Source organism: Myodes glareolus, chromosome 24 (assembly GCF_982192425.1).
Source record: "Myodes glareolus chromosome 24, mMyoGla1.1, whole genome shotgun sequence".
NCBI lineage: Eukaryota > Metazoa > Chordata > Mammalia > Rodentia > Cricetidae > Myodes > Myodes glareolus.
Genome location: NC_142049.1, coordinates 50,255,411 through 50,275,131, shown reverse-complemented (window position 1 = coordinate 50,275,131; position 19,721 = coordinate 50,255,411). Strand labels below are relative to the sequence as shown.

The window sequence follows — 19,721 nt, the reverse complement described above, 5'->3', positions numbered from 1 at the left end:
CAAAATTCAGCTCGTTTCCCTCGGACTCAGGGATTCAGGCTCCACCTTCCTCCTTCACACTCGGGTCCAGGCTCCCGCCCACCTCTCTCAGACCCGGATACCAAATACCAGCCCTCTTCCCTCGGAACCAAAGGTGCAGATCCGGCCCTCCTCTCTTAGACCCAGAGGTCTAGACCCTTCCCTACTCCCTCAGATGCAAGGATCCAGATCCTAGTCTCCTCCCTCAGACCCCTCCCTGACCCAGCTCTTTCTGTTCTAGTCCGGGGGTCTGTGCATAGCCCCTCCGCTCCTCACCTGGGCTTCCGAGACTCCAGCCCCTCCTCCCAAAGTCACTCCAGCCCCCGCCCTTCCTCGCATGCTTGCGGGCTCAGCCGCACTGCGGCCAGGTGCGGGCAGGAGGCGGGGCCGCGGGTGGGGCTTCCTAGTTAAAAGGCTGCAAAATCGTGTACCCAACACAGCGAAGGAAGTCCGGGGGCCTCTTTCACCAGCCCGAGTGACCCCGCCCCCTGCATTCTGGAAGGTGAGGCGCAGAGGTCCCAGACATGGATCTCAAGCGTAGGGATCTCCCCCTCCCCTGAACCCAGGACCCCCAAGCCTCACATCCTTTCCCTCAGGATCTTCAAACAGGTCTCCTAGCTCCCTCCTCCCCAGGAGGTTAGAGTCACAACCTCAGATCTTTCTCCGCCATCCCACGAGTGGGTCAAAGCTTTTTCCTTAAGAATGTCGGGATCCTCACCAGGAAGCTGTCCCCCACAAGAAAATTCCGGGATCTAGAGCTCTGCCCCAGCTTCCTCAGTCCCCCAACTCCATCCTCCGGCAACACCTCCTTCCCCTAGTTCTCAAAACAAGATCTCAGGCTCCTCCCTCCGCCGTCCTCTCAGCTCCACCCTCTTCCTCAGAGGCCACCATGGGACGCCCCCCACCCTGTGCAACCCAGACGTGGATCCTTCTGTTTCTGCTGATGGGAGCGTGGGCAGGTGAGGTGAATAGGCGCTACCACCCAGGGCTGTTGGTAGGGTGGGGGTTACTGAACTCTGAGCGAACTCCTGCTGGCGTGAGGGTGCATGTGGTGGTCTTGGGGACTGAGGAGCTTTCTTGGAAGTGAGTAGAGGTGGCAACATACGGTAGGGGTAGTGGGCTGAGTTTTCCGTAGGTGCATGACCGCAGAAGAGACTCTTATTGCCTGCCAGACAAGGAATGGAATTTGAGTGTAGGGACATATAAAGACCCATCTAGATGTATGAGGACGCATGATGAGGGCTGCGCCTAGTGTTGATGATTCTCAGGTCTCACTGAGTATACTTGTGTGGCCACGTGGCCGTGTTCCGATGGACGCCAGGACCTCATCTGTTGAAGTCCAAAGAGATGGCATGCAGAGGAACTGGCCTGTGTGTCCATTTGAACCCACAGTGGCTTTCCTGGCCCTGACTCTGCCCCAGAGGGTGGCAACCCACCCTTCTCCCTCATGATGCAGGACTCACCAGCGCTCAGGGCTCCAAGGTCTTGGAGGGTCAGGAGTGTGAACCCCACTCCCAGCCTTGGCAGACAGCCTTGTTCCAGGGACCGCGACTGGTCTGCGGGGGTGTCCTGGTAGGAGGCAAGTGGGTCCTCACTGCAGCCCACTGCAAAAAACAGTGAGTGGAGGGGGCTGGGCACAGGTGGGTGGGACTGGAGGGAAGGGGTGAGGGCTCTGCTTGAGCAGGAAGAAGTTAGAGCCCTGGGGTCCGAGGGAGGAGGGTTAGGGAGGATCACTGGACCTAAGTTAGACAGGCTAGGACCTCCTGGGCTTGGTGGTGGGAGAGAATTGGGTTCTGAAGGAGAAGGGTTGGAGAGAACGTCTGCATACCTCCAACTCCTGCCTGGGTTTCTACCTCCACCCCCACCCCGGTGCAGGAAGTACTCAGTGCGCCTGGGCGACCACAGCCTGCAGAACAGAGATGCGCCCGAACAGGAGATCCAGGTGGCCCAGTCTATCCAGCATCCTTGCTATAACAATAGCAACCCAGAGGATCACAGTCATGACGTAATGCTCGTTCGAATGCGCCGTTCAGCAAACCTCGGGTCCAAAGTGAAGCCCATCAAACTGGCCAATCTGTGTCCCAAAGTTGGCCAGAAGTGCGTCATATCAGGCTGGGGCACCGTCACCAGTCCTCGAGGTAATGAGCTGGGCCCTTGCTAGGAGGGTGAAGAGAAGGCAGGCAGCCCGGCGGACCTCAAGCCTTGTCGATCTCCTCTCCCAGCACACCCTGGGCTACACACACCCTAATGGGTAGATATGGAAGAGGAACGTGACCACTGACATTTTAAGTTTTATGGAGAAGAGGAGAGAATGCTGGGGTCGGGGGAGGGCAGGATTGCAAGTAAATTGTTTGCTGAGCAAGGGTGAGGACCCGAGTTGAGATTCCCAGCACCCACGTTAACCAAGCATAGCCGTATGCGCTAGTAACCCCAGTTCTGGGAGGTGGAGATAGGTGGATCCCGGGGTTCAATAGCCAAGCATAGCCTAAAGGGTGAGATCCAGCTTCAAGGCTAGACCCTGTCTTAATACATATATGTAGTATAGACACCGTTTGTTTTTACATCATATTTATTTGTTTGTTTGTATGCAAAGGTCAGAGGGCAGTGTGTAGAAGTCAGTTGTTTCCTTCCACCCTAAGGGTCCTGGGGTGGAACTCAGGTTGTGAGACTTGACAGCAAGTATCCTCACCTGCTGTGCCGCCTCAGCAGACCATGGTGTGCTCTTGTGATCACAACACTGGGGAGCTAGACAGGATCCCTGGGATGCTCTGGCCAGACAGTCCAGCTGAACTGATGCTCAAAAAAACAAGGTAGAATCCATCTTGAGGACCAACGCCATTGGTTAGCACACGAACACACTCATTCACCTGGGGCCCACATTAAAAACCTCGAATGATAGGTAGTGGGAAAGACATTAAACAGGTTGATAACGTTAAGTAGAATTGAAAGAAAGAAAAAGAAAAAGAAAGTCTGTCCTTCATGTCGTACACACTTCCATTGTATAGAACTTTGTAGACACTCCCTAGCAGACTCAAGCACAAGCTCCAACTTGATCCCACCCTTCTTTCCCATTCCCCCTCATCATCACTCAGCCTCCATGATCCAAGGGAGTCCAAACTCCCTTCTTACTGACAAGCCAAAACACCAGTCTCTAGGGACTTTGGCATATCTAGAATATTCTTCAACTTATATTGGTTCTGGGAACTAGTGGGGCTCAATTCAGGGAGACAATGGGGCACTCCAGGAATCGGCGATGCCAGCAGTCAGGTCCCTACACGTCTGACTTCTATGAAGAGAGTGTGACTTGGAAATGTGTGCTGAGGAACTGATTGGATCTTTCCATCAGCCCTGGGGGAGCCACATCCCTTCCCAGCCTCACTTTCCCCAGTATGGCTAGGGATTCAGCATCCAATTGGCCGCAAGCTCCATGAAGGTTCTGTTTTCTTTAGTTTTACTACATTTTATTTATTTATTTGTTGTGCGTGTAGATAAGGCTGGCCTTGAATTTGCAGAGATTCATCTGTCTCTGCTTCCCAAGATCAGGTATTAAAAGTGTCTGCGACTACTCCTGACCCCACCTATTCTTGGTGCTTGGAAGTTTCCTGGAACCCTGGCAATGCTTGGTAAAGTTTTCTGCATGGATGAATGAAAAAAAAAAAAAAGAATGAATGCATCCTGACCCCTTCAAAGAGCTTTTGTGAGGGTCACATGGCGAGCAGACAGATTCCACATCTTTTTGCTGTCTTCTCCTGAAAAGGGATTAATAGCAAAGTTAATTGTAATTTCAGTCGTTAATTTGTTATCAGTATTAGAAATCAGCAGAGGGCCTAGCACTTGTTAGGGAGATGCTCTTGCTGTGGCAGAAAGTTGAGAAGGGTAAGAGGATAGGAAATCTGGTGAGGGAGCACAAACTATCCAGTCAGGTGCTCAGCCGGCTGGGGGAGCACAGAACTATCCGGTCAGGTGTTGAGGGAGCACAGAGCTATCCGGTCAGGTGCTCAGCCGGCTGGGGGAGCACAGAACTATCCGGTCAGGTGTTGAGGGAGCACAGATCTATCCGGTCAGGTGTTGAGGGAGCACAGAGCTATCCGGTCAGGTGTTGAGGGAGCACAGAGCTATCCGGTCAGGTGCTGAGGGAGCACAGAACTATCCGGTAAGGTGTTGAGGGAGCACAGAGCTATCCGGTCAGGTGCTGAGGGAGCACAGAGCTATCCGGTCAGGTGTTGAGGGAGCATAGAGCTATCCGGTCAGGTGCTGGGGGAGCACAGAGCTATCCGGTCAGGTGTTGGGGGAGCACAGAGCTATCCGGTCAGGTGCTGGGGGAGCACAGAGCTATCCGGTCAGGTGCTCAGGCAGCTGAGGCAGGAGGAGCTCAAGGTCAGTGTCAGTCTAAGCAGCTTACTGAGATTCATAAAATAAAAATAAAATAAAAAGTGTGATGTGACATGCACACTTTGTCACCCCAGTACTTGAATGGTGGTCACTCAGCTACACAGAGAGTTGGGAATAAGCCTTGGCTACTTAAGACTGCCCTCAAAAGAAACAGAATTAAGGGAAAAGAGGATTGGGAATGTAGCTCAGCGACACAGGGCCTAGCTAACATGCATGAGGGCTTAATTCAGCTTGTATTCTTTCTCCTTCTCCCTCTGCCCTCCCCCCTTCTCTCTCTCTGCCCCCTCCCCCATACACAGTCACAGGTGTGGACAGACAGATGTACTTAGAGTGTTCAGGAAAGGCCTCTAGAAGGAGATGCCCTTTGGGAAAAGTAGAATATAGATGAAATTAAGGACAAGTGACCTAGTGACAAGAGAGCTATTCCAAAGTCTTCCGCCATCATCCGCCCCTAGATTTAAAGATGACTGAAAGCAAGAAGGAAAGGTGACAGGGCTGCTGTCTAGACAGAGGAAGGTGCGCTGGTGTGTGACGTCACGGGCAGACAGGATGGAGGGAAAGGTTCCTGTTTCTCTCTGCCTTTTCCTTCTCAGAGAACTTTCCGGACACCCTTAACTGTGCAGAGGTGGAAATCTTTTCCCAGAACAAATGCGAGAAGGCTTACCCCGGGAAGGTCACTGAGGGTATGGTCTGTGCCGGCAGCAGCAACGGGGCTGACACTTGCCAGGTAAGTGACCTCTGAAGTTACCCGTCACAGTTTAGTGTGGTTGGGGGTGTAACCCAAAGCAGTTAGTACACAGAGGAGCTGTTCCAGCAGGTCAGAGTTCAGAGAAAGCTAGCTACTCCCAGAAGGTCACACAGCGGGCTTGGGGTTGGAGGGCTCGAGAGCCTTGCTGGTCATCTTCACTGCGTGGAGGACAACCTGAATCTAGGAAGTAGGCAATGCTTCCTAGGGGCTTCCAGTGTGCTTCTCTGAACTGTTGTGGTTTCTGCCACTGAGTTCCCAAAGGAGGATTTCTTCTGCCCTTGTGTCCTTGGGGACCAACATTGCCTTCCCAGTTGGCCAGGGAGTGGAGTTAGAGACTTCCAAGCCCCTCAGTGACCTTCCATCCTGCCCTCCTGGGATTTGGTTTTGCACAGATGTCATATTCTCTTTCCTGTCAACTGCAATGTGTCTGCGTCCTTAGGACTTCCCCGGCTTTGGCTCTTCTATGGAGGCCCCCCCATCACTAATGATTAGATTTCAAAGGCAGATCTTTCTTATTCTGTGGCCAAGGATGCCACAGTGATTTCCCATCACTGACAGTCCAGCCTAACTTAGAGACCACGTCTGTTCCACAGAGATCCCCCCCATGACCCCTCAGAGACTGGTTCTGTATCTTTCCGTCTGGCTCTTTGAGGACCCTGCTCCTTCTTCTGTGATCCCCAACTGCAGTTTTTAGCTGAGTCCCCTTTTTGAAAACCTAGTGTCTTCTCTATAGACTAGTCTGTGGACACTTGACTCTCTCCCCTCATTGGTCAGGAGTTTGACCATCACCTTAGAGCAATTCTCCACTTTGGAAACTCCACTTTCTCCATCTGGACTACCACATCTTATTCCTATTTACCACAAGAAACCAACCGTTCCACCATGCTGAATAATTGGTTATAGGGCCAAGATATGTGGCTCTTGGGAGAGTGTTTGCCTACCACACACAAAACCCTGGGTTCCACCCCCAGCATTGCAGAAACTGGGTGTGGTGGCACATGCCTGCCATCCCAGGACTTGAGAGGTGGAGGCAGGAGAATCAGAACTTCAGAGTCAATCTCAGCTACATAGAGGCTTTGAGGCACCTGAACCATAGGAGACTATATCTCAAAAATTAAATGCTGAGGGGTTTGATTCAAGATAGTTCAGCAGGTAAAGGCACTTGATAGTCAAGCCCAGCAACCCACGTTTGATCCCCAGAACCCAGAGGATCTCTGATCCCCACGTGCCACACTAGGTAATAAAATGCAGTCCAAAATTTTAAATGCTGGGTGCAGACGGGAAAGAAATGTGGGCATTCTAAGGCAAATGCAACTCTGGCTCTGTTCAGGGTGACTCGGGAGGCCCTCTGGTGTGCAACGGAGTGCTCCAAGGTATCACGTCCTGGGGCTCGGACCCCTGTGGGAAACCCGAGAAACCCGGTGTCTACACCAGCGTCTGCCGCTACGTCGACTGGATCAAGAAGACCATGAACTACAGGGACTGATCCTGGTGACAGAGGTGTCAATAAACATCAGCTTTGGCTGACTCCTTGGCTGTACTCTGGCCTGTGTTTAGGAAGGAGGGGAAGGGCTATAGCTGGCTAGATTTGGTGTCCCTGGTTCCTGCGGCTCTGTGCCCATCACATTGCCTGGGAACTTGAGAGACCTGGGCATGGTAGCACATGTCTGCCATTCAAGCATGCAGGAGGCTGAGGCTGGAGGATAGAGAGTTTAAGTCCAGCCTCAGCAACATAGTGAGTTCGGGCCAGCCTGGGCTATATGAGCTTAAAAAGGAGAAGTGGGGGGGGGGCAACTTGAATTAGTGGGAGGATCAAAAATTTATAAGAATGTTTAAATATCCAAGGTTCTGGTCTATGAAAGAAAAAAAAGTTTTATTTTTTCTTTCTGCATTTCCTTATGAGACAGGGTATCATTATACAGGACAGACTGGCCTCAAAGTCCCGATTCTGATGCCTCAGCCTCCTGAGTGCTGGGATGATGGGAGAGGACCATCACACTTAGAGTCTCCATCATGTTTTAAAAGTTGGTGCTGGGGTTGATCTCCAGGCTCTCCCCATGTCAGGCAAGTACTTTGCCTTGAAATCATGTCTTTAGTCCCTCCCTGGGGGGTCTAGGCGGAAGCTCTGCCACAGAATTACACTTGTAGCCCCTCACTGGGGGTTTTTAGGTAGCTCTACAACTGAGATACATCCACAGTCCTTTTAATTAGAAAAAAAAAACCTTATCATTGTGTGCATGAACGTGTGTGTGTGTGTGTGTGTGTGTGTGTGATACATCATACATGTGGAGATCAGGTGACCACGTCATGAAGTTGTTTCCCCCCCTTTCCATGGGTTCTAGGCATCAAATCCAGGTGCTAAACTTGTGTGGCGAGCACTCACACCACTGACTCATCTTGTCAACCCCACAGGACTGCTTTAATACTTTCTACTTGTAGACAGTCTTCACTGGTTATCCAGATTGACTGGAACTTTGAGCACACTCTGTAGCACCACAGGCCGTGAATGAACAATCCTGCTGCTTCAGCTGCTCCACAGCTGAAATGGTAGCTCTTCACCACGGGAACTGGCTGGGTTTTCTCATTTATTCATTTGTTGAGATGGTCTCACAAAGCCCAAGTTGGTCTCAGTTTTGAGCTTGGTTTATAGCCAAGGATGGCCTTGAACTCCTGATCGTAAGCGATGGGATGCCACCATGCCTGGCTATACATTTCAGGTTTAATATGACATTTTAATAGAATTTTAAAATGTTTTTATTTTATGTGCGTAGGTGTTTTGCCTGTATGTATGTGTGTATCACATGTGTTCAGGGGCCATGGTAGACCTTGGACCCCTGGAGCTGGAGTTGCACATGGTTGTGGTGGGTCCTCTGAGAGAGCAGCACACTGCTCTTACCGCTGAGCTGGGCTCTCTATCCAGCCTCTCACACTGCTCTTACCCCTGAGCTGGGCTCTCTATCCAGCCTCTCACACTGCTCCTACCCCCTGAGCTGGGCTCTCTATCCAGCCTCTCACACTGCTCTTACCCCTGAGCTAGGCTCTCTATCCAGCCTCTCAATATGATATTTTTAACGTGACGCCTTAACTTTATTCTTTCAGTACTTGTGGGCAGAATCCTTGTGACATGAATGCTGTGGAATAGCTCACGGCTTTAAGATTGACTTCAAGGCCTGCTCCACAGGAGGAAGTGTGTGCCTAGCACTGTAAATCTGGCCAAGAACTCGGGAATTAAAAATAAATAATATTCAGCATTTTAAAATATTTGTTTTATTTTTATTTACATACACTTTCTTTTTTTCATTTTTTATTTTTTATTTACAATTTAGTAAATACTCCTCGATGACTGCTCCTGCGTAGGCACCTTGGTAGTATTCAGAAAGATCACAGTGATGGTGTTTTCCTAACGGTGGGTAGTTTTCAGTAGAAGTCACTATCAGACCAGCAAGACTGCATATGTGCCCATCGTTTTCAGGATTGTTGGTAACTTGGGCATACTTTCCCCCAAATAACCTTGCCTCCTGTGTCACAAGGCCCAACTCGTTCACATTCGCTTCAATAACTGTACCTTTGGTGATTACACCCAGATTGTATATGATGCGGATGATGGGTTCTTTTTCACACCAAGTATTGGCAAGCAACAGGTGGTTTTCAGCTCAGGATGTGTGACATGAGCTTTTTTGAAATGCAGATCCATTGGCCTGATAAACCTTTCATATTTAGGTGGTTTTCTTGTAAAACCGTCACCAACAAAGCAGACTTTAGTAGCCATCCTCTTTTTTCTTTTTCCTGTTCGAATAATTTTCAATACTTCTGTTTCTCATTGGGCACGAACTTTGGGTAGAGGGACTTCCCACTTTCCTGCCTTCTCCTTTCGTTTCTGCTTAGTCACGTTGGAAAGCACTTTTGCTCTAGATTGCCCCCTCGGTCCAGCCGTAGGCAGGCACTGCTCCTTGTGGAGTCTTTCCATCATTCTTTTGCTTGGTGTTTCTCTTTCCATGCATCCTAATAGGCTTTTTCATTTGCATTTTCTCAGCATGGTGCTGTTTATGGTAGAGCTTAGCCTTCAGGCCAATCTTTTTTTTTTTTTTTTCTTTTTGCCTTCTTTAAACATTCATGGGCCTCCTGAGTTTCTTTTTTTCTCTTCTTCTCATGGTAATCCAAACGATATCCATAACGTTTACGGTATAATTCGGTATGCTCATTTTGTGGCATGATGACAGCCACGGAACAGCCGTCGGTTGCGGAAAAACCTCTTCTGGGTCTCACTAACCCACGAGCACACACCGCTTAAGGCAGAACGGAATGGGGGGGGGGAGGGCAACACTTTAAGAAGGCCGAGTGAAGCGCGAGCGCCGTACAGCCGTTCCGAGTCGGCTCTCCGCTTCCTAGGCAGAAGCTTTACATACATTTTCTATGTGTATATGTGGCACATATATGCGTCTGTCTGCGCAGGCTGGAAGAAGACACCGGAGTCCCTGGAGTTTGAGTTACACAGATGGCTGTAGCTACCATGTATTTTCTGAAAACAGAAACCTGCATTCTCTGCAAAAGCATCAATCCCCCACTCCCCATGAGTGTGGGATTCTCTCTGTGTGTCTCTCTCTCTCTTTCTCTTAGTATGTCTCAGGGTTTGCCTGCATATATGTTTGTGCACCACATGCATGCCTGGTGCCTCAGGATGTCAAAAGTGGGCATCGGATCCTCTGGAACTGAAGTTAAAGATGGTTCTGGTGAGCTGCCATGGAGGTGCTTGGAAATGAACTCAGGTCCTCTTGACAAGCATTAAGTGTTTTTAATGAATGAACTATCTCTCCAGCCCCAAGAATTCATGAATTTTGTTTTTGTCTGTTTGTTTGTTTGTTTTTTAAATAAAAAAGAGAACCATCAGCCTTTCTCATCTTTTCTCTTTCAGACACGTCATAGATTACTGAACACCTAGTAATTTCACTGCACTTAGTTCAAGAGACAAAACCTAACCAGTCAGTGGCTATTTGGTGTCATGTGATATGAAACATAGCTGGTTGGGCTTTCTGAGGACTATTATACACAGGCTGTGTGGGTGTATCAGGAGCCTTGCACAGTTAGATTCCAATTTTGGTTCAGCTTGAAGGAGACCCTCACCCCAGGATCCATCACTACTGTTGGCTTGGCTTGAGTCCTCCTCCATCCCAGTATGAGGGTGGGACTGGAGGGCTCTAGCGAATGCTTTCACCAGATGTAGGAAAGGAGGGAGCATCTCCCTCAAAGGAGTGAGAGATGCTCTAAAATGGAAGAAAACAGTGAGATCAGGAGGTCAGAAGCAACAAGCCATCAGAATCCAAGGCTGAGTTGCTGGAGTTGATATGTGTAGGGTATGTTCAGGCAGTGCACAGGCTGAGTTGTTGGAGTCGGTGTGTGTAGGGTGTGTCCAGGCAGTGCACAGGCTGAGTTGCTGGAGTCGGTGTGTGTAGGGTGTGTTCAGGCAGTGCACAGGCTGAGTTGCTGGAGTCGGTGTGTGTAGGGTGTGCTCAGGCAGTGCACAGGCTGAGTTGCTGGAGTCGGTGTGTGTAGGGTGTGTTCAGGCAGTGCACAGGCTGAGTTGCTGGAGTCGGTGTGTGTAGGGTGTGCTCAGGCAGTGCACAGGCTGAGTTGCTGGAGTCGGTGTGTGTAGGGTGTGCTCAGGCAGTGCACAGGAGGAAGAATGACCGCCTCTCAGTTCTCAGATGTGATTGTGAACTGTCAGAAGGTCACCAACAAAGGTTCAAAGATCCGAGGACAAGGATGGTGCTGAGTGTCTGGGCAGGACTTAGTGACAAGTTCTGAACTAACTTCAAAGGACACAGGATGTGTATCTTTTTGTTTGTTTTGTTTTTACAGACTGGGTTTCTCTGTGTATCTCTGGCTGTCCTGGAACTCGCTCTGTCGACCAGGCTGGCCTCGAACTCACAGAGATCCACCTGCCTCTGCCCCCGAGTGTTGGGATTAAAGACATGTGTGAATATGCATATCTTACTTAATAGGACTAGCAGTTCTCTATCTCTCTCTGTCTGTCGTCTCTCTCTCTGGGGGGGTGGGGGGGTCAGAGGTCAGAGGTCAACTTCAGCTATCCTTCCACAAACACAGCCCACCTTCGGGATCTCTCACCGGCCTGGGGCTTGCTGAGAAGGCTAGGCTGGACAGTCAGCAGACCCCAAGCATCCATCTGGCTCTGCTTCCCCAGCACTGGGTTCTGGTCTTCGGGGTCCCAACTGTGCTGTCTTCCCAGCTCCCAGACTCCAACATTTCTTCCTCCTGAGGTATGTAGCTATTTATTTTCTTATCTGTGAAATGAGGGTGACAATCCTCTATCCACTCCATATGAGAATGAGCAAGCGACAACTCCGTGCTTAAAAACGCTTTCCACTCTCCCAGAGTACCAGGGTTCAGCACCAGCAGCCAAGTCAGGTGTCTCACAACCACCTGTAACTCCAGCTACAGGGGATCTGGCTCCGCTTCCAGCTTCTACGGCTACAGCACTCATGTGCACCTACCCACACACAGAGATATACATGCATACACATAAATAAATCTTTTTTAAAAATCAGCTATAAGGTCTAAGAAGTATCTGACACATGTCCTGTAGGTCACCAAGAAAAGGAACCCTCTTCCTTCACTGCATGTTTGGCTCAGTCTCCTCTCTGTACACATTTCTCACGCATACCTTTAGGTAATTCTACTTTGCTCTCTCCCACTTTAGAGCAGGGCACCGTGAGATTCGGAAGAGTGAAGTCATTCACCTGAAGTCACAGGGTGAGCAACTCTGTGTTTGATTGACCTGTGAGGCCACGTTCTTTTCTGCCACACCCTGAGGCAGAATGGCTCAGCAGGACTGAGTGTGAAGGAGGTGGCTCTGTGGGTGCCAGATGTTTTGCAAAGTATTATTTATTTAAGTACCGCCAGCTGATGTGGGCTGGCTGCTAAAGAAAACAGCAGTGAGCACCATACACACATTTCGCCTGCTCCCAGGATCAGCACTCAGTCATAAAAGCAGCCTTACTAACAAAGACTGTGACCAAGTGACAGACATGCATAGTGACATCTAGGGACTCCAAAATAAACATGTCTTTCAAAACTAGTGCTCTTTTCCTCGCTCCACTGATGTCTCTGCAACAGGGTCTCCTGTAGCCCCACTAGATTCAAATGACTGACCTTGAACTCTTGGTCTTCCTGCTTCCAGTTGCTGGGATTACAGTGAGCCACCACACCTGGTTTGTGGAGTGTTTCCAGGGCTCCACTGATTGCTTGATTTGGGAGTCCCAGTTGGGAAGGCTAAGACACTCCAGGGTCAGAGTCCCATGATGGTGTCTGTGTTCTAGCATCTGACTTAAGACTGGACAGAAGTAAGTATCTTGAGCCTTAGTAACTTAGTTTAAATATAGTTACTATGGTGTTTGTGTCAGGACAACACGGCAGAAATTATCTTTCTGTTGGTTTGAAAGAAAGGATCAAAAGTGTGTTAGGAAGTCATGTTCAGGGAAGCAGGTGGTCATTCCAGCCACCAGGGAAACAGAGGCTGTGGCAGGAGGAACAGACGTTTAGCTATAAAGTAAGTTCAAGTTCATCCTGGAGGAACAGCGTGAGACATGGCCTCAAAATGTAGTACAACAGTAGAGCTCCTGCCTAAACTCACCCAGAAAGGGGCTGAGTGTGGCTCAGTGGTGGAGCTCCTGCCCAGACTCCCTCAGTGAGTGGCTGGAGACATGGCTCTCAGCTTCCTGCTCCAGTTGCTCTGGCTGCTACCAATCATAATGGATGCCAACTCTCTGGAACCATAAACCAAAATAAAGTCTTTCTTCTCTAAGTCTAAGTAGTGTTTGGCACAAGAACAGAAAAATAACCAAGACAACCTCCTATATTTTGCTTCTTCACATCTGTTTACCTGCATGCACATGGGTACGGAGCTGCGTGTACCCATGCTCATGCTGAGGAGACCAGAACAGGATGTCAGGATGTTAGATGCCTTCCTCTATCACTTTCCTTGAGATGGGGTCTCTCAATGAGCCAGAAGGTTGCCATTCAGCTCAGCTGACTGACCAGCAATCTCTTGTGATCTACCTGTCTCCACCCACCCCCAATAATGGGGTTTCAGGCATGCAAACACGATTGGCTCTTTATGTAGGTGCTATGGGATTTGAACCCAGATCCTCAAGCTTGCAAAGCAAGTACCCTATCCCACTGAGCCATCTCCACATCAAGTAATATCACAAATTACTTGATTATTGTCTTTACACAAGTATGTCAACACCTTGAAATAAAAGGAACTCTATCCAAGTGTGTGCGTGTCTGTGTCCTTGACATGTTGGCCAGTCTGGTGCACAGTTGATGCTCAATACAGATCTTTCAAGTGTTTGAGGGTTGGGGTCTGAAATAGGATGTGGGATGAGGACTGTGAAGAAAGCAAGGACCAAAAACACTTGGATTTATCGACTCCTGTGGTTTGTTGTACGGCTCCAGACAGGCATGCCAACACTGATATTTCAACACTTGGACAGAGAGGAGCATCACAAGTGCAAGGCAAGCTGGATTCTAGAGCTCTGGAAAGGGAAGGAGGAGGGGGAAAGAGTGTAGAAGCGGATTTGGCTTCATGTTGAGTACCACATTTGAGTTGGTCTTGTAATCAACACCAAGGTATCAGGAAGGATGAATGTGGTTGTCAAGACCGAATAGTTATAACCCAGAAGGATTGCTTGGAGGAGTCAGGAGAGGAAGACAAGCCATTGCTGGGTATTCCCTGACTCAGAAATCAGATTGAAAACCCAGATCACTTCAGTTCATTCACAGTGTGTTGACCTGTCTCCTTGTCACTTCTCCTAGCAGTCCTAATAAGGTTACCACAGTCTCAGAATTGGCTCCCAGAAAAAGGGAACACCAGCAGGCAGGATGAAAACCGAGCCACCCTTTGTTATTTTTGTGAGACAGTATCTGGTGTGGTCCTTTGAGCCCACCTATGTAACCAAAGACAACCCAAAACTCCCAATCTTCTTGCTGCCACCTTGTGAGTGCTAAAATGACAGGCATGTGGCCCACATCTGCCTTCTGGTGTCTTGTTTTGAGCATAAGAATCCACCAATGAGGTGCTAGAGCGTATGCGTAGAATCCCCCAGTGAGGGGGTGGGGTGTAGCTCCATGGTAGATCTCCTGCCTAGAATCCCCCAGTGAGGGGCTGGGGTCATGGCTCAGTGGCAGAGCCCCTGTCTAGAATCCCCCAGTGAGGGGGTGGGGTGTAGCTCCATGGTAGATCTCCTGTCTAGAATCTCCCAGTGAGGAGGTAGGGTTATGGTTCAGTGGTAGAGCCCCTGCCTACTATCTGAAAGAGTCTGGGTTTAATCCCCAAAACTCTTCCCACCAAAGGAAGGAAGAGTGGAATCTTTTGTAAAAAGAATCAAAATAAGAAAAACTGTTGGGATGGGGGTGGAGGTTCTATTAGATAATGTTTGATGTTTACATTTTTGGTATAAAAACATAATAAGTGGAGAGACCTATGTATAGTATGATTAAAGATCTATATGACCACTGGCGAGATAGCTCGGTGAGTAAAGGCGTTTGCATCGAGGCCCCACGTGATGACGGGAGACAATTCCTCAAAGTTGTCCTCTGCTCCCCACATGCACAGCATGGCGTGCATCACACAGGCAATAAATAAGGTAATTTAAATTTTTTTTAAATGAACACGAGGACAGAGACTAGACTGGCATCCATCCTGCTGGTGTTGGGTGTGGAATCTTCTGTTAAATTTTATGTTTGTTTGGGCTGGGAGTGAGTTCAGCCTCGAAGACAGGCCTGGATCCAGCAGCAGGAGTTCCAACACATTGGTCATGATCATGGTGTGGCGGCTGGGTCACCCGGAGAGAAAGTTAGGGTTAGAAAATTATTTTTGTAAGGCTCCAAACTGATGCACCTCTTCCCTCTGCACCTGCTTGAGTTCTGCTCCAGGGAGCGACCCCTTGACACGGTGGAGCCAGAAAGTGCGGGGGCGGCAGCATGGGAGCCACCCTGCCCGGCAGCAGTTAAGAGGGTGGAGGGAGAGATCTGCAGTATCTGCTGCTACAGCCGCCTCAGGGATTTCAGATAACCCTAAACTCAGAGGGAAGGCACCCAGAGACAGCTCCACCTGTGCCCCGGGGTGCTGGAGGCGGTGCGGGGGCAGGGGTAGTATAAAAGGACCAGCCCGACAGAAAGCTGAAGGCACTGGGCTCCCAACCCAGAACGGAGCCCAACCAAGTGAGACACTCCCAGGTGAGAGGGACTTTCAGCCGGGGTGTGCACAAACCGTCCTGGAGACAGGAGGCTCTGAGGGCAAAGGGCCTAGGCATCCACCCACAGGATGGACGGAGAGAAGCTTAGGTGCTCTCCAGGGAGAGGGTCTGAAAGAGGAAAGAGAGCATGAGTCTGAACCCCAAGGTCTGAGGGAGAAGGCTGAGGTCTGGACCCTTGGATCTAAGGGAGGAGAGCTGGGATTGGACTCCAGGGTCTGAGAGAGGAGGTCTGAGTTATGAACCCCAAGGTCTGAGGGAGGAGAGCTGGGATATGAACCCCAAGGTCTGAGGGAGGAGGGCTGGGATATGAGCCCCAAGGTCTGAGGGAGAAGGCTCTGTCAAGCTTTCTGAACTCCAGAGAGAAGCAGTCTGGGTCCTGGACTCCCGGGTCCAAGGGAGGAGCGGTAGGCCTGTATCTTAGTGTCTCTTCTCTCAGTGATTCTAGCTCTGGCAACATTTGACTTCTCATCTGGCAGCCCTGAGCCACTAACACCATGGTGGGAGTCTGGCTCCCTCCCCTGATAACTGTGTTGCTGTCCTTAGCCCTGGAAACTGCTGGACAAGAAGGTGAGAGCTTGCCCAGTGTCCCCAACACTCTGACTCAGAACCCCCTTGCCCAGACTGCTCCCCCCACAGGAGGGCTGACCCAGTGACTGTGAACCTTCGGGTCTGGGACAGGCTCCCTGCCTCTGCAGGCTCAGCAGTCTGTGGCAATCTATGTGTGCCGTGGTCGTGAGGTTTTCTGAGTGGTCTCATGCCTCTCCCTAGCCCACCCTCACCTCCTCTGCATGGTCCTCCTTCCTGTTCTCTGGCTTTCCTCCTGAACATTGTATCCCTGACTCTGTAAATCCCTGCTTAGTGTCTGTCTCCCCCTGATGCTGGATGCCCACGTGTGTCTCTGTCTCTGTCCAGACCAGGGTGACAGAAATGGAGACAGGATTATAGATGGCTATCCATGTGAAAAAGGCTCCCATCCATGGCAGGTGGCCCTGCTCAGGGGTGATCAGCTCCACTGTGGAGGAGTGCTGGTCAGCGAACGCTGGGTGCTCACCGCAGCCCACTGTAAAATGCGGTAGGTACTGCAAGGCCTGGCAGGGTGTGTCTGTACTCTCTGGGTGTCCCCCCCCCCCCCCGCCGCCGTCCCTCTTCCTTTTCCCTCCTCCCCCCTCCTCCTCCCTCTCCTCTCCTTCTCTGAGTGTCACCTCCTTCTTGCAGTCAGTACATGGTGCATCTGGGCAGTGATAAGATAGGGGACAAGAGTGCCCAGAGGATAAAGGCTACCAGATCATTCCGACACCCTGGCTACTCCACAAAGACCCACGCCAATGACATCATGCTTGTGAGGCTGGACAAGCCAGTCAAGATGTCATCCAATGTCCAGAAAGTCAACATTCCATCACGCTGTGAACCTCCAGGGACATCCTGCACCGTCTCTGGATGGGGCACCACCACCAGCCCAGACGGTGAGTGAGACTCCTCCCTCGGTAGCAGAAATCCAGATCCCAGCCCTCGACCCTCAGATCCCCAATCCTGACCCAGCCCCTCAGCTCCCATCCTACCCAGTCCCTTACCCAGCACAGGCTGATGCCCTCCTCCCCACAGTGACCTTTCCCTCGGACCTTATGTGCTCGGATGTGAAGCTCATCTCCTCCAAGGAGTGCAAGAAGGTGTACAAGGACCTGCTGGGGAAAACCATGCTGTGTGCTGGCATTCCTGACTCTAAGACCAACACCTGCAACGTGAGCCCTTGCTGCCCCGCCCCCCAGCCCCACTCTGTTCACATCACCTGTCTTGGCCAGGCCACAGGTCCCACTTCCTTAGGTCTCTCACTTGCTGCTTGTCAACGACTGCACTTCATGCATGGAATGAATGAACGCAGGCCAGTAGATTAGTGGAGTTGAGAAACGCAGAGGTGGTGATGGCAGTGAGCCTCCTTCTTCCAGCCCAAACTTTGCAGAAGCTTCAGAACTCAGTGATTGATACTGTTTTATTTTTACATTTTTGATACAGTCTTCCTCTGAGGCCCAGGCTGGTCTGTAACTCACTGTGAAGCCCAGTTTAGCCCGAACTGATGTAACCAAAGCTAACCTAGAACTATGTAACCAAGGCTGATCAAGCAATATACCTGCCTCAGATGAGTATATACCTGCCAGGGCAGAGTTTGCAGGGGTGAACATTTATTGCTAAATTTTGTCTCTAAGATTTATTTTGAAATTTCTTATGTGTATGAATGTTTTTGCCTGCATGTATATTGGTATACTGCGTTTGTGTCTGGTGCCCAAAGAAGCCAGAAGTAGATATTAGAGCCCCCAGGAACTGAAGTTACAGGTGGTTGTGAGCCACATGTGTCTGCAAAAGCAGACAGTGCTCCTAACCACTGAGCTGTCTCTGCAGCCCCCTGTTTTGATTTTGAGGCAGTCTTCTGTAGCCCTGTCTGGCCTTGAGCGCTCTGTAGCTGAGGCAGGACTTGAGCTCCTGACCTGGGGTGCTGGTGTCCAGCCTCCTCTTCATTTTTAACTCATTTTTTTTTTTTTGTGATGACCACTGACATTTTCTGCCTGATCAGATGCCTGACCATGGACTTGGTCCTGGGGCAAGAATGGAGCTGTCCCACTTCCCCAGTCTCGAGTTCTCATTTCATCACCAGCCTGGCTTTGGACAACATGTTTTCACCTCTTTCTTTTTATTCCTAATTTTGTTTGACTCCCTTCTCTTCTTGCTGTCTCTGTCCTGGACTGGCTTCCATCTCTTGCCTCCCTTTCCTCTCTGCCCCTCCCCTACGCTCTCTCCCCTACGCTCTCCCCCTCCCCTACGCTCTCCCCCTCCCCTATGCTCTCCCCCCTCCCCTACGCTCTCTCCCCCTCCCCTATGCTCTCCCCCCTCCCCTACATTCTCTCCCCTTCCCCTATACTCTCTCCCCTTCCCCTATGCTCTCCCCCCTTCCCCTACGCTCTCTCCAATCTCCCAGTCCTCTCTCCTCTTCTTCCCTCCTGTCTCTCTTGTCTCCTCGCCTCTCCTCTCCTCTCTCTTCTTCTTCCTCCCTCACTTCTCCTCCTCCTTCTCCCTCCTCCTCTTTATCCTCCTTCTTCCCACCCCCAGCTCTCAGGACAGATGTTAAGTTGCTTGTTGATGGACTCACTGGTAGGAGACATATCCCTGTCCCTGTGAACCAGGATACCCCCTCTCCCGGGCCAGGACCAGATTCCTGACAGCCCAAGGGCTTCCTTTCCTGCCAAGAGGATCTAACGGAACCCAGGTCATCTCCGTGACAGTATGAATCCCTGCTCTCCTATGAGTTGCCAGGGTGAAACTGATTCCATTCATCAAGACAAAGACAGAACTAGGCGATGTCTGAGGGTGACCTGGGGTCACGGAGCTTTCCTCTGAAGCTAAAGCTAACCTCCTCTGTTCCCCATAGGGTGACTCAGGAGGACCCTTGGTGTGCAATAACAACCTTCAAGGTCTGGTGTCCTGGGGAACCTACCCTTGTGGCCAGCCCAATGACCCAGGAGTCTACACTCAAGTCTGCAAGTACACAAAGTGGTTGGAAGACACCATGAAAACCTATCGCTAACGCACCAGGAGTCAAGCTGTGCGCCTCCAAGAACATGCGTGTAGAGTAAGGACCCTGTGGCATGGCAGCGCCGTCAAGTCCTGTCTGACTCCCTTGCCTCCAAGATAGAGCGAAGACTCAACACAATGCCAAGTTTATAAACCAATCAGAACCCCAGAGATCTACAAGCAAATTAAGTCAAAAGACTAAGAAACCCCAGGACTGTGGAAGGTGCCGGAAGTCCAACGCTTTCAAGTACAGAGCTGGGTTTCCTACAGCCCTTTATTGGACAGTGGTGGTGACTTTGCACCCTTCACTCATGGCCTCTGATTCAGGCCCTCCAATTCCAGGGAAGTTCTTAAAAAAACAGCACCAAGTTTGGATTCATTACATTACTTATTAAAGGGGGAAAAATGAATAGAAGCTATTGACATATTCCAAAGTTTTGATTATTTAAATGGTAGGTTGGTTTCTCTCAGAATATTATGAACACATGAAAAATAATGCCTAGGCTATAATAATCAGCCTTATGCAAGGTGGCTGCTATTGTATGATGTTTAATGTGGATACAAAGTGTACTGACTGGCTTGAACTGGACATGTCAAGTGAAACATATACAGAATAAAATCCAAGTGATGTTCATGTGTGTGCTCACAGCCTGGAACATAACGGTGGGGAAACTGGAAGCATTGATAGTGGACGGAGGGAGACCACGAGGAAGAGTGGCTGAGAAAGA

The 19,721-nt window shown here is 50.2% G+C and overlaps 2 protein-coding genes and 1 pseudogene across 2 annotated transcripts; 2 read left to right on the top strand and 1 right to left on the bottom strand.

The window, feature by feature from the left end:
* The first annotated feature begins 402 nt into the window (after positions 1-402).
* Klk8 (kallikrein related peptidase 8) lies at positions 403-6,685 on the top strand. The gene is made up of 6 exons (XM_048438207.3): positions 403-520; positions 900-977; positions 1,475-1,634; positions 1,894-2,156; positions 5,004-5,137; positions 6,489-6,685. The coding sequence occupies exons 2-6, from the start codon at positions 908-910 to the stop codon at positions 6,642-6,644; spliced, it is 783 nt and encodes a 260-aa protein (XP_048294164.3). The 5' UTR covers positions 403-520; positions 900-907; the 3' UTR covers positions 6,645-6,685.
* Positions 6,686-8,469: 1,784 nt separating this feature from the next.
* On the bottom strand, positions 8,470-9,656 carry LOC148118247 (ribosome biogenesis protein NSA2 homolog pseudogene; annotated as a pseudogene).
* Positions 9,657-15,257: 5,601 nt separating this feature from the next.
* On the top strand, positions 15,258-19,627 carry Klk7 (kallikrein related peptidase 7). The gene is made up of 6 exons (XM_048438209.3): positions 15,258-15,412; positions 15,869-15,999; positions 16,345-16,504; positions 16,648-16,895; positions 17,035-17,171; positions 18,851-19,627. Exons 2-6 carry the CDS (start codon positions 15,927-15,929, stop codon positions 19,004-19,006), a joined length of 774 nt encoding a protein of 257 aa, XP_048294166.3. The 5' UTR covers positions 15,258-15,412; positions 15,869-15,926; the 3' UTR covers positions 19,007-19,627.
* Positions 19,628-19,721: the final 94 nt, after the last annotated feature.